Raw genomic sequence first — 26,871 nt, 5'->3', positions numbered from 1 at the left:
TTACGAGCGAGTTGCGCTTGCGCGGATATTTCCCTTTTACCGTTGCGAGATATATTCTATATTCCAAATTCAAGGGAAAACATCATTTAAAAAAAGATTTATTTATTTATTTATTCTTATTTAGTTATTTATTTGTTTGTTTGTTCGTTCATTCATTTATTTATTTATTTATTTATTCATTCATTCGTTTGGTCGTTCGTTCGTTCATTCATTTTTCTATTTATTTATTGTCGTCAGTTAGCGAACTAACATAGTATTCCAGTTTTCAGTCTTTTATGTGCGTATTTTGAGGGGGTTGTTATTTTCATTATAACTTATTGTTGTTTTCATTATTATTCATTGTTGTTGTTTTCTAACAGCATATCACGGGCCAATATAAAACTTAACGGTCAGTTTCGAGATTTAAATTCACAGAGCTAAAGGTCCGACTTCACTTAAAATAGGAAGGTCTTATAATGCTATATAAGACCACCTTGTTGTCTTGTTTAAAGTTATATAAGGATTGTATATATTACATGTGATGTATTACCCTTTCACTAGATTTATTGATATGCGTTTACCATTTTTTCAAATTCATGCATGTATATATTTGTTGTAAATGAAGATGAGGTGTATATGCTTAATTCAAAATAAAATATGAGCCGCGTCACGACAAAACCAACATAGTGCGTTTGCGACCAGGATGGATCCAGATCAGCCTGAGCATCCACGCAGTCTAATCAGGATCCATGCTTTTCGCTGTCAGTTTCTGTACTTGTAATAGAGTTTGTAAGCGAACAGCATGGATCCTGATCAGACTGCGCGGATGCGTAGGCTGGTCTGGATCCATGCTGGTCGCAAACGCACTATGTTGGTTTTGTCATGACGCGGCTCATATATGTTCTGTTCTGTTTATCACTCATACTTACATACAATGTATATAGTATAGTTCATAATTAAAGTGTGACATATAAGGTGGCCGAATGAGTTTAGCCACGCCTACGCATGTCAGTAATATACTCTATCATGTAAAGGGTATGTCACTCGGTGCATTAAATGACAAATACACGGTACTTATTCGTAATTATACACAAAATAAAACCCTATACATTTATCTGATACATACAATACACTATTTGTTTATACGTTTAATATAATTCGTTGTTTATTTCATTTATATATTATACTTATACAAATTATCAAACTATTATACAAATTATCAAACTATACAATAAACAAGAAAAAAGTAATAATTAAAACCCCTAAACTAATAATCAACACATCACTTTTCTTTTTCTTTTTATAACCGCAAATTATGACATGTCAACATAATAATAAAACTCTCCTTTGGTGATTAATCCTAGACAAAAAATCTATCGTCAAGGTTTTAGTTAAGTTATTAACAATAAATCATCACACAAATTAATGTCTATATAATGAGTACACCGGTGCTCGTTATACAATTGTAAATACAGGCAATTTGGATTTATCATTATTTTTGTTGTAAGATCAGATGGAGCACAATTTTTGGATAAAATATGTTTTTATTTCGTAACTTTAATTAATTGTGACTCTCTTTTCATGTGCGTGTGTTTCAACTGGAATGAACGCTTGTGATAATGTATTTTTTGGCGGTCACCGTGTTCTTTACTTTAACATTTGTACAATCAGCTCCGCCAAAAACGACATCAAAAACAACGTTTTGGGATATTCCGTCGGGTAAGTTTTTGTTGTTGTATTTTTATTTATTTTTTTTTTTTTGGGGGGGGGGGGGGATGGGTGTGATGACAGGTGGATTTTTGTTTAAAACAGTTAACCATTTTTTGTATCAAATTTGAAACCAAATTTTATCTTTTTGTTAAAACTTAAATGAAACCTAGCCAAACCGTATTTATGGTCAATATTTTGATTTTTTAACACACGATATTTGAAATAGTTTTATAGTCATTTAAGGACATCATTTTTGTTTTGGTTTTTCGTCCATAATATACCAAAAATCCGTTTGCTCTGATTCAAACTTTACAAAAGTCAGAGACTATAATTCACAGTAATTTATAAGTCCGAATTCTATCCGAATTATGGCTACACAATACAAACAGACCATCAGACGCGCGATAACAGATGGCGCTTCCTTCCATTTCATCGTCTGCTGAGAATATTTTGATTTTGCGACCGTGAGAGTTGACCATGTGTATATTTTTGGAATCACGACCACATACAAACAAAGCCCCTTCCTTGTCCACGGTGATGTAACCAGGTGCCTCCAAATCCTTTGAATGATACCTGAAATTTGTTTTCAAAAATTTTATGTTTCTTTTTTGTTTTTTTTTGTGTGTTAAGTTTACCTCCATTAAAAACACACAATAAGCGATATATTAGCAACAAAAATTAAATGTTTTAATCAGTCTATTTCTGCAAATTTAAATCTACTTACAAAAGCATATCCACAGTGTATAAACGAACTTGCTTCCGGTTTTCTCCAGAATGGTACAAGTTAAAATATAATGGCTACTTAGAAAGGTACAGAGACTGGAAGAAATAGATGCTTGTAATCTTCAAACAATTGTATTCAATGAATTCAATAGACGTAGAATATTGTGTAGTGATTTCGTTTATACACTGTGATTTTGACTATGAATGAAATTATCACAACTCTGTTCCTGTGAATGATGAAGATATCAAACCTTAGAGGCAGAAACAATATGAAGAATTTATAAGTCCCTGTGACTATTTATCTGTCCCTTCATTTCATATAACGCATGCAATGGTAGAGGTAAAAATAACAGACATATTTCAATGAAAATGTTGTTTACATAATATTTTGCTTAGTATGGTTTTATGTATAAGAAGTTAAAGAATAATTGCTTAAATTACTTGCACTTACTATTGCGTTACATAGAAAGAAACCTAAGGGATTTAAACATATATTCTTCACTCACCTAAATAATATTTTTCCAGCAGTTGTCACTCCTAACACTTTATTAGCCGCCTTATCTGACACATAAAATCTATCCCGCTTTGGATTCGGAGCGATGAAGAACGGCCCTTGAAAGAGAGCGTCTCCATTTACGTCACGATCAAATCTTTGTTTCACTCTTCCCTCGATGTCAAGCAGAAGAACTAGACCATACACCCCGTGACTGTAACACGTGACCAGCAAACCTTTTTCTAGAACGCAAATCCCGTGACAAGCTGTCTCGGTTTTCACTGCACGCGTTAAACGCAGATCCGGGTCCATGATCAGGAAATCCAGCTGTTTCTTTTCCGGAAGTGATACAACGGCCTCCCTGTTGTTGAGAGCGGCAATATCACAGGGCGGGCTTGACAGTGCTACATTTGATTTAAGTTGGATAGCTTGGTCAAACAGTTTCACGTTATGATTTCTATTATCAACCAGTAGCAGTTTTCCGTCGGCTAGAAACGTTGCCCCTGTGATTGAACAAGATATTTTTGTGTCTTCCGGAGCATGTATATTGAACTCACCGCATGGCACGAGATCTTTTCCGCCTTTCAATGTAGACAGCATGTTAGACGGAAGGTCCATTGATGGTAACGGTGTTGGGGTAAAAACTTTGCTGGCGTTAGAAGGTTTCGCTAGTGTAGTTTTAATAGACCCGAAACTGTCAAACGTCTTTAAGAAATGAACTAGTTTATGATTCGGTTCGAATTCCAGATGTCTTTCATTGTTTTCTTTCATAAGCTTGTTGAGAATATCGTCACATTCGGACTTAACACTCTGCGCATGCACCATCGACAAAAAACATTGAGTTTCATCGGAGCCTTTAATAGCCTCAAGTTCTGTTGACTCCTCTTGAAGAATAGCTATTCTTTTCGTGCATTCATTGCGAACATTTCGGATTTCATTTACGACCTTTTTTGTTTTAGTTTCAATGTCTGCTCTAATCTTTCTTTCTAGTGCATCAAAGGCAGTATTAACCTGAACTCTAAGGTCATGTATATCTTTCAAACAAGCAACTAGTTGTTCTTCCATACGATCATCTTGGGCTTCCTTGTATGTCTTTAACTTTTCAAACTGAAGAACCATTTTTCTCACCTCTTGTATAGTTCTGGGTAGGTCACGGCCACTTTTTATTCCTTTAGCTAAGCTTTTGATATCATTAACACCGTGGCATCGAAAATGTTTACTTTCTTTACACTCATTACAGAAAGCTGTCACGTGATGGGGACAGTAGAATTCCACCATCTTGTACACGTGTTTGTCGCATGACTGCACAGAAACCTTTGCATTCGGGAGTCTCTCCTTTGGCATATCACTGTCTTGCACAATTATATGAGCTTTTGATGAGTCAGCATTTTGATGATCTAGTTTACAGTCAAAACACATATATTTCTTGCAATTAATGCAGTAAGTCCGTGCCTCTTGAGTAACATCCTTTAACCGACACGTGTCACACTCAATATCATCAGTTTCCCTACGTGTCAAACTAGGAATAAAAGTTAAAGGTTTAGTTCCAGTCTGAGGAAGGGCCATTTTTTAAAGGTATAGACCCCTTACAAGACTGGCCTGACATTAAAATGACAATGTTATATTTTGCTTTTTGTTGAAAAAAAAAATTTGTTAAATGTATATATCATTTCACATTGTAATTTAGGAACGGCTGAATTAAAACAATAGCGTACGATACTTTTCTGCTTTTAAATAATTGCGATAAAAAGAATAAGTATTGAATGAATGTAATATGATACCCGTTCACTTACTACACTTTACGATCACCGTAACATTATATCACCTCGTAACATAATATCACGTATATGCCCATTTTTGTTGAAATCAATATATCACTCGTAAAATAGTATTTACTATTTTGCTTAAGTATTGATTTTAATCCAGTCAAGCGTGTGATAAATCAAAATTTCAAAAAAATAAAAAAAACGGTTAATCAAATATCTCATTCATTCATTCATTCATTCATTCATTCATTCATTCATTCATTCATTCATTCATTCATTCATTCAAACATTCATTCATCAAATCCACCAATCAATTGATAATTTTATTCGTATTTCATCTATCTTATATTTTCTACAAATAGCCGTACACACAATTTACAATTTGTTACATGATATGAGATATGATTTAAAAAGAAAATATACAACTATCTAGCCGGATTATATTTTACTAAAGAAATTATATGATCTTATAATTATATAATTATTTCTATATTAATTCTGTCATTGCCTTTTGAACTGGTAAATATCCGTTATCTTTCATTAATTTGAGTTAATTCGATGTATTGATATATTGTTTCGTAAATTACAGGGCATTGTGAGCCAATATGTACATGTCAGATGAACGGTCTTTACTACAGTGAAGGGGAACAATGGGCAAAGCCCGAGGACCCGTGCACAATCTACAAATGCTTCAAAAATGGCTTTTACGAAGCCGTGCAGAAAGGTGAACTCATTTATACTAAATCCTATTTAAAACTGACATTTAACATGTACCCTTATATGTTTGGTTAAAATGCGTTTTTTTTTTATAATACGACAGTTAATTTTATCGACAGATGACATACATCTACACAAACATACAACAGCAAAGCGAGGACTTAAACTAAGGATAAATGTCCCGGTCTGTGAGGACAGTCAAAACGTAAAATATCTGCACTCCAAAATGTACAAGCCCACGATATTTTCGCGAAATAATGAAATGAAGCGCAATGACTTGTCGGTGCGTGGGCAGACGGAATGTTATATTCGGCCCCGTTTCCCAGGTTTGCGGGCCCAACAATCTCCCGGAGTTTGGGGCGGGCATACAAATTAATGGTGCATAAAGATACCGCTTTTACGCTGTTTTTGGTAAAATGTATATACACTAAAAATAACAAACGGGTGTACTCACTTTATAGACGACAACAATTGTAAAATGTCATCAATATACCATTTAAACATACTCAAATCTATCAGATGTCACAAAAACTACTTGTCTCTCAGAGAATGACTGCTGTATTTTTTCTACATTTTTCTCCTTCCATTATTCTATCAGTTTAATGAAAGAACACCTCAATACATTTTGAAACAGTTTAAACGAATTATTGTTTTGTAAATGACCCATTAATTCTAAATAAAATGCAATTTTTACTTTTCAAAAGCTTTTGTTTTTCTCAAAGTTATCTATTGGCAAATAACCTGATCCCCGTTTATTTTAAATTTGCCCATAAGCACAGCAAAAATGATTAACCAATGTGTATGGAGGTCAAAATAATGCATTGTTTACATTTTGCTTCGTTTAACAAAGGGTTTCAAATTCAGCTATTATACTTTCTTCGAGTGATAAGCATGAAAAAGACTCCTAAACCGTCATTTAAACGTAACTCTTATTATTATTATTATCATAATAATTATTATTATTATTATTATTATCATTATTATAATAATAATTATTATTATTATTATTATTATTATTATTATTATTATTATTATTATTATTATTGTTATTTCACCAAATTGAATTATCTTTAATTCAACGTGTTTATATTATATACGAGAATATTTATTTAGGTTTGTGGGTTTATTTAATGTATGTGTTTACGGAACTTAACTTCAAATAATGGTAAAAACATAAATGACACAGTAATTACGCGTAACACTGCGCATACTAATTACATAATGTAATTAATGGGCTTAAACTTTCTTAATTAATGACAGAGCAACTTGGTGAAAGACGCTTACAGCATTTAAGGCAGAAGTTATAATTTAGATACTTCATTCAAATAACATTTTTTGTAAATAAATGTAAAAATTATAACCAAAATCGGTCACGTACAATACTTTTACTTTAGAACATATCTATTCCAAAAGACTGTTTAGTTTTGCTGTATTCATATCGAAGCCACGTTTATTACAGTTTTCTTGTATCATAGTTTGGGGACCTTTCTGTTGAAAAAGTGTCAGAGTTAAATCGTATACATATACATGCACAGTGCGGTAACTGGAGTGCGGGTATCAGTTACCCGCACTCCAGATAATGCCCGTTGGTTGGTTCATTTTTGCTGGGGTTTACATATTGTGACGGCAGAGAAAGGGCAAGGGGCAGAAATATCATATTCAAATGCTCGTTCATTGGTTAATTTTTTCTAGGGTTTCATTTTATGACAACAGGGAACGTGCTGTCATGTTTGACTATGATACAAAAGAGAAAGAACACCAAAACACTCGGCAATCTGATTTATACTCGGGGGCTACGCCCCCTCGTACAAATCAGATAGCCTCGTGTTTCGGTGCTCTTTCTATTGCATATAAACAGTTCAATCCTTGCCTCGGTAACGCGCACACTTTTTTGTCGTTTTTTTAAAAAAGGACAAATATGTCTATTGGTCACAATTTTTAGTTACAACAATAGACCGTATACACGATGCTTTTAATAAGAATGGATATTAAAGTTAAAGATAAAGTTCCTGAATGTGGATGAGTATTTTAGTTAGAAATAAAGTCCGTGTAAATGATGCTTTGAATTAGAATGGATATTTATGTTCAAGATCAAGTTTATAAATGCGGATGAGTATTTTAGTTAAAGATAAAGTCCATTTAAATGATTTTTTAATAAGGGTTGATGTTTCGGTTAGAGATACCGTGTAAATGAGACTTTGAATGAAGATGAATGTTCTATTTAAGAACATAGTTCATTCAATATATAAATAGTAGTCCGTATAAAAAAAAAAATGAATGCGCCATTACTTAAAGATATAATTCGTATTAATGATCCTTGAACTAAGAGGGTGTGGGGCACTCACGTTGCATTTTTGGAGGCGTTTTTAGAATGTCAACTATCAACTGTCCGTCTGTAAAAATATTGATGAAAGGTTGCGGATTCATGCCATTACATACTTTATTTTTATTATAGGCTGCTGGTATAAGAAGCAATGTCACGTGGTTAATAGCACGTGGTCCGAGGGGTGCAACACATTCACGTGTACAGAGAATGCTGATCTAGCATTTTACAAATTAACGGAAGCTGGTAAGTTTTTATATCTTGTAATTAAGGGGTGTTGTGAAAATTGATTACACATACAAAGTTAAGCATGTTTTTTATTGTTGCATTTCTTACAATATTTTGAATTCTGTGGTATCCAAAATTTTTAAACATTGTTCGATATTGTTAAGAACGGAAAAAACATCAATGCCATCAGTATATTGTGAAGGGATAAATACATTTTCTTTTCAAACGAAGACCATTTAATACGTCTTCTGCTTTTAAAAACCATGTATAACAACAGTAAAGCCGACACATTATAATAACAGAAAACTATGAAACAGTAAAGACAATCAAGTGCATTATTACACAATACAAATGTATATGCACAGCATAAAAAAAGCACTGACGTCCGAATAATTGTTCCCTAGGGCAGTAACGGGTTAGCTCTTATTGAATTAACTAATTAACGCCAAAGCAATTACTTCTAAGTTCAATGTAAATCAACATATTTTTATCAATAATTATTATCTTTCAAAATGATACATTATACGAGTTGTATAACAGTACACAGTTTATCGTTCAAATGTTTTGTAATTAGTCACCAAGGCCTGTCGGCTTTCGTGATTATGTTCCTACTCATTTAAACTCGACCGTGCATTATTCTACAACAATTCTTTATTGCCTAATCATTGAAAGGCCGTTTCTAGGATAGTATGATATTGTGTACACCATGTCAAATCGACATTGCCTTTGTTGTTGCAATAATGAAACATAAGGTGTATGATTCTGTATTATGTACCACAGCTTGGTCACTTAAAAAGTGTTTATCAGGGTGTTAATCATTTTCACAGAATATCTATACGAAATGGAATTGTGTTGGACGTGTAGTCGTTGGGAAAAGCAACAAATTACCTTGTATGCCTATTGCAAAACGGTATAGGGTGTGTGTCTAAATCAAGGTGGAATGTCGAATTCTTAAATTCGTACATTATTTCTATGTAATAAAGCTTATTTTTGATGAAACGCATGGAATTTTTGGTCATTTGTTACAAAAGTGGCCTGCTTATAGACATGTTGACCAGTTTTCTAACAGGGAGCAAGAACTATGAACATACTTGGGGGATTTATCGTCAAGTTTGAGGCTGATTATATGTTTTTTTCTGCATCTAAATAGTAAGAAACCATCCCTGACGTCACAGGACGTCAGCAATAACAATTTAATTAAGTACGCGGTTGTGTGGTATGCTTACACATTGACTAATTGTCTAATGTTGCCAGGCAAGTGTACATGATGCTTGTTGTAACGCCCGATTTATTCAGTTTTCCGGATTCTAATTTTATTACAATAAATAAAAGTAAAACTGAGGCTAAATTAGAAAATAAATTGTTACTGTCACAGAAAACAATTATCACAAAATGGAACACATAGTTGTAGGTTTTCTTCACAAAAAAATGAAAAGATTTTTTTCCCAGCAGCAAACTTATCGGACTGTGAGTCATATATACGCTAAAAACACAGACCTCGAGTTTTTTTGAATATTGTCCTCGGAAAATGTCATAATTACTTCTTTGAATTTCGTGTAGATAGCATGAAGCAAACTGAGTATAAAAATAATTTAAAACACTAAGCTGGTTAAAATTTATTAGTACGTATTTACAAAATTAAATTGGTCGTATGGCTGTGTTAAGTAAGTTATTATATAATGATTGTTATCTACATAAATTGTTATGTTATACTGTTTTATAAATATATATACGTCAATTTTGTCTCGTGTATGATGCACTGAGCGAACAAAGTTAATTGGGTTTGATGTGTTCATGTATTTCAAAAGCTACTAAATCTGCATAAGATTTATTTTTAAGGCTGTCCGTTACCAACTGGCGGTTGTCTGACGGTTGGCGCGAGATGGGAATCCGGATGTGACGTCATGGAATGTCAGATAGAAGGCGAGTGCCTGAAGATAAAAACTGTGCGAACAGGTATAGATCAATGAGTACTGCTTCTGAAATTATAGCAGACGACAAACTAAAATGCCTCCGAAAAATAAAGAGAATACATGTAACATATTCGGGTTTTAAGTACCAGCGATCAGTGGCTTTTTCCCTAACGGTACAAATGTCTTGTAAACCTATTTCATAATTATGTATTATTGGCATAACACAGAATTACAGCAAGTGTGTTATTATGCAAGTAATCGTTAAAGATAACAATTTTATTTTTCCCTGTACAGGATGTGCCGTGCAAGGAGCGTGTAAGAGGATAGACAGCTACTGGCATGACGGTTGCACGGTGTTTATGTGTGCAAATGAAAACCAAAGCGCTGTAACACGAACTTTAGCAAATGGTACGTATATCGCAAAACATGGATGGATTTCATTGGTTAGCAGCAAACAACAGGATAGCGTTAATCCCGTTCATCCAATAAGGAAACGCAAGGCTGTTCCTAGTCATATTCAATTAAGTACATTTGTGTAGTTATTTTTCTCATTACAAGTCAGAAACAGCAATCTTCAGAAACAGTTTGTGTTAATTAAAAGCTAAATTAGATTAAAAATTGCAGTTCAGCAATTCAGGAACAACAATACTATCTTGTTATCTCAATATTTTTAAAGCAGACTCAACCCTTAAGATTTTACAAAATAAAAAAAAAACTTTGCTTAAGAGCGACATAAAAACGTCGTGAAAGCTATATAAATTGTTTGTATATTAATTATATTAATTCTGGACATTATTTATTAAAGAACCGATGCAATGGCCTGATGGAAGTTATGCGGTGCTCAAACCTCAGACCGGTTGCCCTAGTGACGTCCCCTCGGTATGGTCAGAGGGGTCAAGGAAACATTATGGCGCTGGTCGAAACTTGTTCTCGAAAGTTCTCTCATTGGCCGGAAACTACACGGAAGAATTCATGCAACACGATTTCTGCAACCATGGAATGGTAACCAATAATGAAATCTTACCTAGATACAAAACCTACTGGGAACCTGGCAGTTATTGTATTTTCCGGAGAAATGGAACTTGTCCCAGAGGTACGGTTTTAATACGTTTCCGGTCTTGTATGACAATGGCGTGGAGTAGATATTCCAAACAATTTTCAAAGTCATTGATCACTGACCTTGTATATAATAATTGTATTTCTGATGATATGTGCTTGACAAATTTGGAAACAGTGTCGTTGGTAACTGTATTCAATGGATTCTATATTTATCAATTAAATGATCTTGTTTTGCACATTTCTGCATCAGTGTTAATGTTATATCAATTTGCGAATATAACATACTGGTTCAAATATTTCTTTAATTGTGTCATTGTTTTTAATTAACTGTTTGATTATTAGATAATGTTTAGAGTAAAACAAATCTCTTACTGAAACATTACACTGAAATTTGTAAGCATATGATAATATTGTTGTTGCTGATAATGATGATGATGAATACGGCGATGATGATGATAATAAAGATGTTGTTGAAGATGATGGTTAAGATGGTTATGATAATTATGACAATGATGATTATGATGATGGAGATGATGATGATTATGATGATGGTGATGACTACATCGACGATAATGATGATGATGATGAAGATATTATAATGTAATGATAATTATATTTATACTGATTATGTTGATTTTTACTTGTTACAAAGGTTTCTCGGACGGTTATGTTTCATTTGATGACAACCAGGGCAAAGCAAAATCAGTTAGCTTAGGCGATCTCCCCGACGGCGACTTTACAACAAAGACCGGTTTATATTTCTGCTGCCGTAAAGATGGAAGTGTGCTTACAGAAATCATTCTACCTAAGGACGAGAACTTCGTGTTATTTATGGAGAATGGTGAAACAGAATGCCAAACGGTTCGAGGTTTGATGAACTTCCGTTATTCTGATAGTCTAACGCAATTAATATATATTTGTCGTACACAGGTCTATTAAACAGTGTTAATTATAATTTTAGGAAAGCAAATATCCAATATCACCACTCAAATCGTTTGAAACCTACAAAGTGGAAGTTATTGAACATGTTTGAAAACGGAATTACCGCGGAGAATCCTTCTCAAAGTACTTAAATTCTCGAATACGATTTTTTTACTGTGGATGAAGTACTAAAATAACTCTGATTTGTAGCAAATCAATTGTTAAGGAGCGAAAAAAGAAGTTATTCTTACTTGCAGTTTTTTTACCGGTATAATAAAGTTGAAATCTCTATTTGCATGCCTGCGTAAAGAAGGTTTTTGGCCATTTTCATCGTACTTCGGTAAAAGGTTACGAATGGTATAAAACGCAGTTCTTTTGATATTATTAGTAAGGAAATGTAGAGTATTTGTTTGATAAACGGATAAAAAATGATTGATATACAATGGACAACCGTTAGTTGTTCAAACATTGATACAAATAGAAAATGTATCATTCGGATATTTTTATAAAATAATTCTTGCAAAAAAATGTTGCTTCAGTTTTATGTGATTTATTTTGAACATATAATGCAAAAATTCATTTTTCATTTTTTATCATCAGCCAATCGCTGCTTTTAAATCGGACATGTGGCCATCCAATATACTTTCCTATTTGACGTTGTAGCGTCCATTATAATCATTCTCTCTTGGGCAGTTGACTGTGAATGATAGGACAAATGTTCGTGTTTTGGAATTAATTCTAAAGGAGTGTTGACAAAACGAATTCGGCTCTCAAACCATAATTTTTTAAGGTCACATTTTGCATTTTCTCGATATTATTAGAGTAAAGAATAAACAGCAAATTTAACATTAAATCGATACAATACTGAAAATATCTGGACTCGTTCACAGCTTGCATGACGGTCGTCCAATATGGTTTATCCAGCTGTATACTTGTCAAGATACACCCCTGTATTGTATAATCCAATTTTAAATAACCTTTTGAGTATCAACATAATCATTAATGGTATTACATACCTTTTATGTTGGACTTATTCACTTCAATGCTTCTTCTGTAATATTTTATTTCAGGAATGACACATTCGGTAGAATACGTAACCTTTGATGGATTACCATCCGCTAAACATGAAATGAGGGGACTGACACCTTCTGTGAAAATTATCAATGGTGACATCACACTCAATTTCTGTCACTATAAGACCATGGAATGTGGTAAGTTGAAAATCAAGTGTGTTTTAAATTTATTCTTGATTTTTTAAAACATAAGCAGACATCAAGAGGGTTGATTATCCAAAGGCCTGAGATACATTCTCACTACATAGATAACTAGCAGTTTACCTGTTAATACAATGGGAACTATTTGATCCTTTCCACAACTCGTAATTTTGCCGCATGACCTTTGTGCCTAGTTAGCGTCGAAGACAGCCAAATTACATAACTGCTATTTTAATGTGTTTTCCTTTTCTCACATCCCAATGATATTTTGCAAGAGTCTTACTCATGCAAATATTCTTATTTAGAAAGATGGTCTGATCCTCAGGTAAACAGTTTATTGTCTTGTAAACTGATATCATTTACATGTTATGCAGGCAGTTCCGACTTTTGGTATAAATGCCGATCAAAATTCTCAAACTTTCACAAAACGTGCTTAATAAATAAGTCTTCAAGATGGTAGTTTTATTTTGTTCATTGTTATTCTTTTTGTTCTTCTTCTTGTTCTTCTGCTGCTTCTTCTTGTTCTTCTTCTTCTTCTTCTTCTTGTTTTTGTTCTTGTTCTTCTTCTTCTTCTTTTTCTTCCTCTTGTTCTTGTTCTTCTTGTTCTTGTTCTTTTTCTTCTTGTTCTTGTTCTTCTTGTTCTTGTTCTTCTTGTTATTGTTCTTGTTCTTGTGCTTCTTCTTGTTCTTTTTCTTGTTATTCTTCTTGTTCGTCTTCTTGTTCTTCTTCTTGTTCTTCTTCTTCTTTTTGTTCTTGTTCTTCTTCTTCTTCGTGTTCTTCTTCTTGTTCTCGTTCTTCTTCTTGTTCTCGTTCTTCTTCTTGTTCTTGTTCTTCTTCTTGTTTTTGTTCTTCGTCTTGTTCTTCTTCTACTTCTTGTTCTTCTTCTTTTTCTTGTTCTTTTTCTTCTTGTTGTTTTTGTTCTTGTTCTTGTTCTTCTTGTTCTTCTTCTTCTTCTTCTTCTTGTTCTTCTTATTCTTGTTCTTATTCTTGTTCTTCTTGTTATTGTTCTTGTGCTTCTTCTTGTTCTTTTTCTTGTTCTTGTTCTTCTTGTTCTTCTTCTTGTTCTCCTTCTTCTTCTCCTTCTTGTTCTTCTTCTTTACTTTTTTTTGTTCTTCTTCTTGTTCTTGTTCTTCTTCTTCTTTCATGTCTTTGTTATCTGTCTTTCGACGACGCCATAAAGCAGCATGCTCATTTTCATGAAAATTTTGAAAATGTGTTTAAAAGTATTATTCAGTGAAATATCTAAAAGGAAGCAATTTACACATTATCAATGGCACTAACAGCTCACGTTAATTGCAAAAAAGAGGACAAACTATGCAAAAATAGCCCTTACTGCGTTAGTTACGCAGTAGAAATATAGTTATAAATACTGAAAAATCAGTAATTAATCGCACATAACATGTAAATTATTACTTGAATCTTGAATATTTTAATTTTCATAAAATCTTTGTACATTTTTCTCGAGTTTGATTTTTTATAAATGTTTTCGCCCATCTGGAGGAATGCAGCTTAAAAAAAAAAAAAAAAAAAAAAAAAAAAAACAAAAAAAAAAACATTTATGTATTAAATCTTACTCTAATGCTTTGGTAATTCCACCTTTATTTTGACAGGATGTTCAGATCCGAGTGGGGAGTTTATAGCAGTGAATACAGAGAAGGAAATTAATTGTGTCATAAAGAAATGTGTCTCGGAAATGGGCATGAACGTGCTGCAGATCGTCTCTGGGGGTAAGAATTTTAGTCTCTTTTTTCCGAGGGGTCGTTTGCTTGTAATTATGTCTCTGAATAGTCATTAAGAAAGGAAAATGCCATTCGTATATTGCGGAAGAATTTCAAAATATTTTATTTGGTAGGTTAAACATGATGTTTTTTGTTACATTAACATATAAGTACAATGATACAATGAAATTGTCAACATAATGACATTTTATAAACAATGCTATCATCAAAGTATGTATGATACTTGTACATATAGTCTAACAAGAGAGTAAAAGGAATGAAGAGAACACAATGAGATTGAACTAACTGAAAAAATATATTCGACATAGCTTAATCACAATGGCACAATGTATCCAATGCTACATCAAATTATTGAAATATAAAACGGATAATTTGCATATAAATTTGATTTAAAATGGTAGATAGGGTACAAGCATGTTTTAAATTATTCTGGCAAACCACGTAACTCTGGTGATATTTTGGTCTTGGTCACACACAATGCCTTCTTAAATAGCTCTCACTGTTTGATTATTTATGGATGCAATAAAGAAAAGAAGTTATTACTTCCTCTTTCTCTCAAATATTTCCTTTCTAAAGATCCTAAAGATTTTTGTCTCTTTCCATTTCTAACACTTCTTATATAATAGTAATTAAATACATGAAAAGTACCTGAATAAATATGATATAAAACTTAAATTCTGTGTGTGTGGATGGCGGGTGTCGCTTTTCTTGTTGTAGACGGACAAAATAGCACTATTTTTTGTGTATAGTTATTTGATTTCGTATTATTCAGTCAATATTCCAGTATTTACGCTCGAATGGTTGCAATGAAGTATATTATCAAACAGAATCTTAAATAGCCTTTCGTAAACAATCTCTCATAGTAAATGAATAACATTACGAGACATTTATTGAATAATATAATATAAAATTATTTTAGGATGTCCCGTGAACGGAAAATGTCAGGCTGAAGGATCAAAATGGACTATTAACCACGGAGAAACGTGCAGAAGTCAAACCTGCGAGAAGGTCGTTACAGGAACAGATGTAACTTATGAAATTAAAGATGGAAGCCAAGGTACTTCACCATCAGAAAGTGTAACAAAACAGATTATTTTTTCTTTAGCAAAATCATCAAAATGAACGATAAAAAATCTTTTGTTCATTTTAAAAACGAACATAAAGAACGACGACGACGTTGGTAACGATGATGATAATAATAATAATGCTAGTGAAGTTACTGCTGTTGCAGCAGCTGAAGATGCTGCTGCCGCCGCTGATGATTATGATGATGATGATGATGATGATGATTAATACGACGACGACGACGGTGATGTTGTCGATGATTATTACGACGAAGAGGGCGTGTGATTTAAAGTCAAGAATTTCTTTAAAATGTTAGCCAATCATTGTCTGTATATATGATAGGAATGGCGCTCCAACGATGTCATCGTCTGTATACAGGTCAGGAATGGCGCTCCATAGGTTTTTGTTTTCATTACAGGTTGTAGAGATGGGGATGTGTGTAAGAAAGTTGGCGAAGAGATTTACAGGGGCTGCTACACAAGTAGATGTACTATGGACTCAGCGTCAAATGCCACTATATTCAAGGTCATAAAAGCAGGTATAATAATATTAATCATTTGCGTTTTGATCATTTTGTTATAGCAACAAAAAGTAGAAATTCAATTGGCATTAAATCACAAACTGCACTAAAATCAATATTATTCAAGTATACAAAATTATCATGGGGAAATAACTTTGAGAAGATTTATTGAATCATTTGTCTCTACTTGCCTCCCTTGGCGGTTTTGTAATTCACATGCATATTCAGTAATAATCCCACTCACATCAAAGATAAATTGTTGCAGTATATATGTTGCCTGGAAATCCCTGTGTAACCTAAACTTTTACATTGTATTGTGTTTAGATGTCTTTCTATAGTTGACTTTTCATGTAACATATGCTGATAAATTAGAAATATTTCATTCCATGCTCCGATGACAGGATGTAGTAACCTTGCCGGAAATTGTATTCCGGTAGGGGCGATGCTCAAACAAGGTTGTATACAATTTAAATGTATCCGTCAACCTTCAAGGTGTGGACTTGTTCTCGTCAGGGGAGGTAGAAATTTCAGTTATGCCCCACTGTATAAAATATATCCTGGACATAATATTTATATATGTTGTATATGAAACCCCCCGTGCCATTTATAAAACCCGTAAAATCACCGTTTCAATTATGTATACTAATTCCCACAAACCAGTTGTTTTTGGTGAAATACCCATTTGCTTTACCATTTTATAATATAACAAAGAAATTATTTAACCATTTTATTTACTCCAAATAACCAATGTCACAGTGTATAAAAGTAATCACTGTATCATTTACTGCGGACCTGTTCAATCAAATGTAAATGTGGTATTGTGATTACAAGCAGCTTACTGTATGAAATATTGAACGTTTATACATCACCGGAAGTAGTTGTGTTTTACACAGTGAATTTGTATACAAGACCTTGAAAAATCAAGTTTTTTTAGTTATATAACTTAAATAACGATGTAATATACTACATGCTGCAATATCTCTGCTATCATTTTCACTATTACACCCAGAAATACCTTGTTTATTTCGTTTTATATCACTGATTGGATAATTCAGTTTATTGTTTTGTTTACTGCAACAAGAATTTTATGTAATTATTTGTATACTCCACAATGTTATGAGCCGCGTCACGACAAAACCAACATAATGGGTTTGCGACCAGCGTGGATCCAGACCAGCCTGCGCATTCGCGCAGTCTGATCAGGATCCATGCTGTTCGCTATCAGTTTCTCTACTTGTAAAAGGATTTGTAAGCGAACAGCATGGATCCTGATCAGACTGCGCGGAAGCGCAGGCTGGTCTGGATCCATGCTGGTCGCAAACCCATTATGGTGGTTTTTGTCATGACGCGGGTCATATATTCTGTTTTACATTTTTATAAACTTTATCAAGAAAATTACAATTTACCATTAAAAACACTTAATCAAAGATTCTTTTTCTTAACGTTAATAATGCGTTAACATTTCAGTTTTAAATAATCGTTGTTTAAACTGCACAACAGTTTCAACATTATTTTGAAAACCATGACCTATCTCCGAAATTGATAATTCAGACATTAAAATGTTTGTAGTATATATATTGAATACATTTTATAGAGATTCACTTATCTGATAAGACAGATAAGACATTGTACTTGTCTTTATTATGATGGAAAAGTCGAATAGATTTTGTAGTGAAAAATATCAACTTTGCATAATAACTCATATCATTTCAGAAATGTGTTTTGCAAAATATGATTGAAAATCATTATTGTAATTCATGTAATTTTTATGTTACTGTAAATGAATATCATTTTTAACGCTTTCTGTGCACTAAAAAAAATAGTATGGTGGTTGTAAGATTAGCATAACAATTATATAAGTCTATAATAATTCGATCAATAACGAAGAAAACTTATGATGCTGATATGGCACCTTTACTGATATTAGTATAATTATTTTAACCGCGACATCACCTGTCCATTGTATGGCCTCCGATTTTCAAACCAGATCATCCTGCTTTCTTGAAATTGACAGGCTTGTCTTGTACGCTCAGATTTAGTGCTTTGTTATTGCATTGAACATATAACGTTGAAACACATTCAACAACCACACAAAACTGATATTCCGTTTTGTCATTTTATTTTCATTTTTTTTGGTTTAAATATCGATTTTTTAGACAACATTAAATTTTAGAAGGTACTAAAAGTTTATTCTTTACATAGATTGTCCTTGGTTAGATTCATGCAAGAAGCCGAACACAACATGGGAACATAATTGTTTAACTTACCGGTGTGACATGAGTGTAGAAGGCGGCCATTACCAGTGGAATGTTCAGCCGATTGAATATGGTAAGATGTGGAATGATGGGGTTAGGTGTAATAATATGATGTGTGGCGGTCTGAAAAAAAAATCGCCCCTTCATCTCATTGTTTGCAACAATTTGTATTCATTCACCATTCGGAAAAAATGCCTAGATTTATGCCCCCAGCCCCATATCATCAATATCGCCGGCCTTTACTAATGTTTTACAGATCATTGTTGTCTTTCCGTCAACAGAGACCATTTCCACTGTCCATAAGTGTCTAATTCGGAATACTTTTTCTATTACCGATTATCATAGTCATTCATGAAGCCGAATATTGCGATTGCTTGTGTAGGCAGAAGCGTCAATACCTGCAGATAAGTTCCTATAAAATATAGTTTTACTACATTGCATTTTTTTGGCCTGAAGCTTTAAAGAAATGTAAATAAACAGCTTTACAGTTAAATGCTGCTTTTTAAATGCTTTTTTAAGTGTTCCCATATCCATGGCAGTAGCTAGCGCAACGATAGCTCTATCTGCTTATTTGACATACAAATGTAAAAATATGCCGCATTTGTACTTGCTTACGAAAGAGGGAACACCTTGACACTTGCATCTGCTTTGAACTTTATTTGCTTTAGGATGCAACGATGGTAATGGAAAATGCTACGGTGTCGGAGAGAATGTCACAGGGCGGTGCTTCGACGCGGTGTGTCGGCTCAGCGAAAATAAGACGGTTGTTTTTCTTGATGTGACAAAAGGAGGTAAACCATACTGTCCTAGAATTTTGTATATACAATATATAAAAAAACTATATTTTAGAATGATGAAATATTTTTAGAATGACATTATCCTCTCTGTGTGTACCATATTGTTAAAAAAACAAAGAACAAATAAATACTGTAATTAATAAAATAAAGTTAAACACATATGCATGTCATATATTGCTTTTGCATTGGAATGTATACATGTATTTGCTTTAAACATAAATATGCTTAAATTTTTAATCACAGCATGCGTTGTAAAACAACTTTAGTGTCTTAGCTTTGTAGTGTTTTTATTAAGAGAATAAATCCATACCGGGTTGATGGATTCTCGTTAAACATAGACTACATACATACATATCAAAATAATTCGAAACGGCTGTATAATGAGTTATTACAATATAAAACGGAAAAAGTCATGTAATTTTAAGATGCATATTTTATAATATAGAGCCGTGCCTAGTGATGGACTGGCTACCGGTTACTTTCGTTGTCGATTACGGACCACTGACATGTCAACAATCATGCCCTTAAAGAGTTAATTTTAAAGCACAAAGTGGTGACAATTTAGATATAGGCAATTTCCGAAGTGTTATCCGAAATTTTTTTGAGCCAAAAGTAGGTCACTGTATGGCGGTCAACGAGAACATAAATGTACAGTAACCTGACTCAAACTGATTCTTTTGATTTGAGTTTTCGTGTATATTTTAGTCACATGAGAGGGAATTTTCCTTTGTGACGTCATTATTTGACAAACTCCCGATATGGTGGCTCCAATCAGATCTTCAGAAACACTTCACTTTAAAACATAAGTTTTGGTTTGAGTTTAGTCAGATTTGGCGGTTCAAATTAGTTTTTTATAAGGATCCATAATCGTTTATTCTCTGCACACGCTTTATTGCAAAATAACTAACCAATGCAACAATACAACTAACCCAGGGTGCACATGGAAAGATGGTTGTAAGGCCGTAAATGCTACTTGGAAAGATGGATGTCATTCTTTCAAATGTGAATGGATTGATACGGATAACGGTTTTACTGCAATAGTGAATGCAACCAGTGTTTGTGAGTTATTTATTTACAGTGATGATAACAAAATACAGGGTAGTCATAACACATCGTATAACGTTGTAACCAAGGTACCTGATTCAGAATAATTGAAGGGACTCCACTGAGGTTTTTTGACATGACGGGATTGGACATATTTTTTTGAGATTATTGCTCCATTTGATGTAGATCTATACTCATGACTTATGTGCAAAATTTCAGATCATTAGCTCGCTCCGTTTTTTCCAGAATTATTATTATAATAGTAAAAAATGACCAAAATTGAAAAGCGTTTAAATGCTTTTCAATCAAATCGGACTAAGTATAGCACAATCATACGATTTCCAATGTATTTCTTGTATATTTCTTAGTTATATTTAATAATATACTTCTGTTTAAAGTGCTCATGTTTATCTATTTGAAAAATTAAAATGTTATGTTTTCAGGCTTATAAACCTCAGTGGAGTTCCTTTAACCTTGATAGCAAGAGAAAACTGTATTTTATTTCTTAATTAATGACATTTAACGTATGCTTAGCACGAAATTGTTCTATTTTACATATTCTTATGATTATTTTATTAGATATACACTTCTTTCGAAAATTCAGTCAACAAGTCACATAATGTGTAAACAGTTCTTTTCCTAATAAGGGCAAATGACTTAATAAAAGACGTGCTATGGCGACCCGGTATAAGGTCAAAAGAGAGCAGTTTAAGTGTTATTAACCACGAGCTTTTGCTTTGTGCATTTGAATCTGAAATGTCATTATGCGGTAATATTCTATCAGAAATTGTCAGTTTCTAATCCAAATTGGGACCAATGTGGCTCTGAAATGTGGGGCTGTAGTTTAAAGTACAAATCTATAGTATAAAGTTCTCCGCTGCTTTCTTTAAATATAACAGATTATGCTTTGTAACTATGTTTTTAATTACGCTACACATACTAGATTCTAAAAATTACACGTAATTATGTAACATTGTATAAATTAAACAACATATCCCCTTCATAGTGTGGTATTGTATTGGGGAAAATGAACCGGCCGTAGTAAATATTATAGATACATATGTCTTATATATATGTATGTACATGATCTTAATTTTTTTAAATGACATTCGTTCAACAGTTTGAAACACTGCAGATTTATACCCATGTCTAACTAAAACTGTATGATTATGACATTTGTGTTCATTAATTTAATGGTTATAATACTATACGTTTGCAACAGCGCTTTTCATTGGGTAATCATTACGTTTATATGAAATTGATAAACAGCTGCTTGTTACGTTTATATTAGATTTATACATGACTGCTGTCAATTTATAAAGTAATTACACTTTTTCTCAACTAAAGGAAGTTTTCTACTACAAATTATTTGTAAAGCTTCTTGGCATGTTTCATGATCGTATACAACGGTTGTTTGCAATGTTACCCTCACCTAGCGGCTCTGGTTATATGTGCTAACAACCGTTTATAGAGAACCATATAACCTGTCAAATAATCTATATAACTTAAAATATAAAAGGCCGATGGAAAAAAAGGAATTGTTTAATATCTAAATCAAAGAGGACAATAGTGCATTTTTTAAAATTTGTTCTAAATTTGTTGACAAGGTTATATGTCCATGTAAAAACTGTTTGATGCGGCGAAGCTTACAGCTGTTCACACTAGGTCATATAACATATAAAAAAAGTCAACACATTGCTCTACTGAAAATATATGTGCAGTTTAATGAAAAATATACAGACTGAGCTTTCCTGTCTTTATTGACTTGTTTTTTGAGTTTAGCATGTCAATGGAATAACACGTGTTACAAACAAGATGATGTTTGGTCAGACGGATGTATAGATTACAAATGTATAGTGACTAGGCAAGCTGAGAAAGTAAACTGGAGCGTACAAACTGTGCGTCTCGGTATGTATTCTTTACGGTATTCCATCTTAAGGTAGATCGTAAAATTTCGGTCCAATTCGACACTTTTCGTATCTGTGGCAATTGGGTATAGTTGTGAGCGTACATTCAGCAACTTTTGATTCCGGTATTCTATAAATAAATAGTTCTTATTAAATCGACAGTTTTCGTCAATTTACGTCCGTCACATATTGATTATTGTATGATTTTGTACTGATCTTTCAACACATTGATGGTTCAGACAAGAAAAGTAACGATTTTCGCCGAACATTCACGAAGTTGTGGTTGACTTTTTTTCGTCAGCTTACACCAAATCATACTTTATATTATGTTTATCCACGTTACTCCTTGATCCAGATTTCTGTGTTAGTGTATATGATAAGAAGGTTATGATCATAATTGTTTTTATTGTTTCAAGGTTGCAGTAGTATTAGAGGTAACAGCTGTATAGAAGTTGGAAAGGAAATCACAGAGAATTGCGTCACATATAAATGCAACGTCAAAGGTGACGAAATAGGTTTGGATCCGGTAACAGTAGGTATGTCAAGTGACTATAATGTAAATGAGAGCTGGTTAAACTTAATCAAACTGTGTGTTGTGTAGAGGACTTGTTTTACCTTGAATTTGCAATTTTCTATATTGTTAGGTCAAGATCTAAATATCCAAGTAGATCTATATAAACTTATTGTCATCGGTAAAGAACATTTTGTCAGATATTACAGAAATGCATGCTAGACTGGTCTTATCCAAAGTTTTATCATTACAACTGATTGTGGTGATGGTGTTGATAGTTTTCAAGGATCATGGTAGTAAGCCACATTGAATATACCAGAGCACGATTCAGCCACCGCACTGTTCATGGGCAGACTGTCAAGTAATTTACCAGTACTAGTTGCAGTTTACTATTCCAGCTGCATTCACTTCCGCAAGGGACTGATAACTACTGTACATGCCAGAGCAGAGGTACAGTACGAATGACCTTTGAAAGGATTTCAAGATCAATCACAACGAGAGTGACCTGCACGGTCCGAAAATCGAACCCGGGTCACCCGATTCAAAGTCTAACGCTCTACCTATCCAGCTAACCCGACGGCTATGCTGCTGATTGTGGAAGATTTAAAGACAATATATAATAGTATATCCAAAACATCTGTATTCCTTTTTACGTACTATTATGCGTTGGGAAAATGTGCCATTCTCGGGCGGGATCTTGTCTTGTGTCACAACAAAAGTTACCGTTGCTTTCGACCATTAAAGTAACATGACTCCTCCTTTTTTCTAAATTCGAGCTATGTCATTGCGTGGACAGTCCAACGTTCGTATATTTTTTGCCCTTTTCAGGATGTTATTGGAATGATACATGTTACAATGAAAATGAAACCTGGAATGATACAGCAAGATGTATAGAATACCAGTGTCGGAAGGAGGTAGGGAGTAACAGCAAAGGTGGACAAAGTGCAGCGGCCATGCAGGTGTTGACTATTGGATACGGTATGATTTTCGTCCAATTTCCAATATTTAGTGTAATGTATATCGATCTTTAATTATTCAAATTTCATAGATCAAAAGAGCTACAAAATGTTTTAAGGCCAAGGTCAGAAGCTAAATATTTTTATTATATCATAGTAACTTAATTACTTAAATAATACTTATAGAATCATTACCGGAAAGCATTATGTAATTTAAAGTTTTAAACTCAACTGGTAAATCGTAACTTAATTAAGGTACAATTTTGTCACGGTCATGTTGCGAGTTATATTTATTAGGTAAAAGTTGCCATTATATACATACTACTGTTTAAAACTTGAACAGTTACTTGAATATCCTAAACCTCCTATATGTATTTATGGAAAGAAAGGATAACATTGGTGTGTCGAATAAAAATTATATTTGATGTATCTATATGAATTAGATAATGACTTTCAAATATGAATAAAACTGACACACATTTTATATGTTGGGGCTATACTGAGGTTAAACGCTTAAAAACATAAAAACCAACTGGGGCACTTGAAATGAAAAACGAAAACATGAAAAAGGTAATAAAAAAATTACTAAGAATTTATTTGAAAATTGTTATTAAGTTCGCTTTTAAGCCAATTTGAGTGAAAAACGTTAATTTATTTTACATTATTATCAAAATATTATTCATAAAGCCATGCCAGCAAATGATCTGAAAATTTGAACACATTTAGTGGTATATACCTACATCAAATGAAATAGATAAAAATATGTCCTTGCCTACCATGGTCAAAAACCTCGGTTAAGCCCATTTAAGATTTAAACAAAAAACTTCAAAACAAAATTAATTTGAATATCTTTGATAATGTTGTATACTAAATATTTATGCTACTTATTGTTCACATGTTATTGCTTGATACATGTTGAATGTGTATTATGTAATCTGGGACAATTGAAAAATAAAGTGATTTGTATTCTATTGTAAGCAATATCAAATATAAGTAATAGTATAATAATACCTTTTTATTATAATCTTGACTGTTGTACAATAACTCACTATTTATTTTTCTCAACCTCAACCCCAGGTTGTATATTTAATCAGACTTGTATGGCGGTAAATAGCACGTGGTCAGACGGATGTAGAACTAGGAAATGTGTGGTATATAAAAGAAATAAAATGATTCATAGAAGTATAGCTCCGGTAGCGGCAGGTAATTTGGCCTTAGTTTAATGACCGTTGATCTTAATTTTATATTCTATAGTTTTTGTCTTCATCCGTATGCAAAATATTTGTCATTGGGCATTCACACTTGAAGAAAATATTTGAAATTTATGCGCCTATATCTGATCATTTTCAAGAACTGGTACATGGGGAGGTATTTTGTTCCTAAGTATTGAGATATGAGTAGGGCTGGTACATTTAATAAATTGAGAGACAGACACCTTTACCACTAATTTCTCTACGGTCACTGATTTTTGGTTGTTTTTATCTTTATTTTAGTTGTTTTTCATTTTAATGATCGGGGTGTTGTTGCTTTTCTAAATTATTTTTGTCATTATGTGTTCTTTTCCGTAGTAAAGTACGGGTATGGAAAGATACAAAGAAGGCTTGCTCAATTATTTCATGTTTAGTGAGTGTAAACAGACAATTGTATTGGCGCGTGAAAAAACAACTTAAGAGTATAATAATGGAAATAATTGCCTGTAGTTGTTGTGTTGTTGTACATATTTCATTCACTAATTCTGATGTTTTCTTTAGGTTGTGATGATGAAGGTATATGTAGAAATGTAGGATATCAGAAGGTCACACCCTCGTGCATGTTTTACGAATGTATTTTCAACGACACATATAAGGACTCGTTCTTCTCTCTCATCAAAGGATGTAAGTATATACATGTATTTCATGCAGGTTTATTATATAATAATCAGTTAGTGAACGACACGTGTATTGCAGATAAATCAAATCATAAAAACAGTAAAACAAGGTACTGTGTCGTGTACAATCTGATTAAAATCAGCTCCTAAATAACACTACGCATTACGATATTACAATCATCAAAAGGTCGTCAACTTCTCTTAATTTTTCAAACAGCCAATCATCGGCGAGCTTCCACAATTTTGAAAGCGATGCTGTTTTTTTTTTAATTTATACCGCTTAAAACCAATAGTGTGTTTGTAATTTTCACGATTTAGAGACAATCATGGTGTTGTCCATATAGCGAACAGGTATACTGGCAAAACAATCTTGCACATTCAGTAAAAGTTGAGTCTGTTATTTCCAGTTTACTTGTTCAAAAACCCTTGTCACTTCATATTACTGCAATACCCTTCATCCGTAAAGTATCATGTATCAATCCAGTATGCATGGCAAACCATCAATATTGCTTTTCGACACTGACTTTAAACGGCATTGATTGATAAGTCATATGTTTTCAATGTAATATTATCTTTACATATTTCATGTCATAATGCACACGTATGATGTACATGTATTTATAACTGGTCTTTCAAACGGTTCGTTCGCCGGTTTCAGCGAATTTACCTGCTGAATTTTAAGATGGTCTCGTTAAACCGCCACTTTTGAAACTGTACATTATCAGTTTTTGGGGTATCAAGATGGATTTTTAAACCAACAGTAAAGAAACGTGTCAGTCTGCAAGGATGTACAAGCAGATCAGGCTCAGTACTGGTGACAAAGGCTTCATTATTTATGTTTTATTGTGAGAAAAGGAATTATATGTACAGAACAATATGTTGTCATTTTACATAAACGCGTTCAGGAACTGTAAATAATCTCCCCTCTGCTTGGTATATATCAATTGTTTAGGCCCTTTGACCTACGCCTGTAGGAAATAACAAGTCATGTAAGGTCCTCTGTGTGACTTCTTAGAATACATTCTGTTATTACAGCATGCCGATCAGATGATGGCACATGTTATGATGTTGGAAAAACATGGACAGAAAAACAGAAGAATTCATGCCTTGTTTATAAATGCAAGAAAGAAAAACTGGGATACCTGTCCAAAATGATTGAACAAC

General features: G+C 33.2%; 2 protein-coding genes across 2 annotated transcripts; one reads left to right on the top strand and one right to left on the bottom strand.

Moving 5' to 3' along the window:
• Positions 1-1,242: 1,242 nt before the first annotated feature.
• LOC132717448 (uncharacterized) lies at positions 1,243-26,871 on the top strand (the record flags this gene model as incomplete). The annotated part of the gene is given in 20 exon segments (XM_060700919.1): positions 1,243-1,698; positions 5,261-5,395; positions 7,844-7,957; positions 9,779-9,895; positions 10,147-10,260; positions 10,658-10,945; positions 11,564-11,779; positions 12,903-13,043; positions 14,657-14,773; positions 15,705-15,842; positions 16,269-16,388; positions 18,573-18,698; positions 19,294-19,416; positions 20,356-20,481; positions 22,249-22,374; positions 22,790-22,909; positions 23,713-23,862; positions 24,918-25,043; positions 25,592-25,714; positions 26,743-26,871. Coding segments are annotated over 20 exon segments (2,749 nt in total), but the record flags the coding sequence as incomplete, so codon positions are not given.
• On the bottom strand, positions 1,760-4,534 carry LOC132717449 (uncharacterized). Its single transcript, XM_060700920.1, has 2 exons — positions 2,919-4,534; positions 1,760-2,262 (listed from the first exon to the last, which is right to left on the bottom strand). The coding sequence occupies exons 1-2, from the start codon at positions 4,469-4,471 to the stop codon at positions 2,022-2,024; spliced, it is 1,794 nt and encodes a 597-aa protein (XP_060556903.1). The 5' UTR covers positions 4,472-4,534; the 3' UTR covers positions 1,760-2,021.

This window comes from Ruditapes philippinarum, unplaced genomic scaffold (assembly GCF_026571515.1).
Source record: "Ruditapes philippinarum isolate M1 unplaced genomic scaffold, ASM2657151v2 ctg7029_1_1_1_1, whole genome shotgun sequence".
NCBI lineage: Eukaryota > Metazoa > Mollusca > Bivalvia > Venerida > Veneridae > Ruditapes > Ruditapes philippinarum.
Note: the sequence above shows the minus strand (reverse complement) of the source record. Positions and strands in the feature narration are given on the sequence as shown.

Excerpts from the sequence above, each read along its gene's own strand:
- LOC132717449 (XM_060700920.1), bottom strand. The coding sequence starts at position 4,471 with ATGGCCCTTCCTCAGACTGGAACTAAACCTTTAACTTTTATTCCTAGT. Across the intron at positions 2,263-2,918 it reads GCTGGAAAAATATTATTTAG|GTATCATTCAAAGGATTTGG; the intron begins GTGAGTGAAGAA and ends AACAAATTTCAG.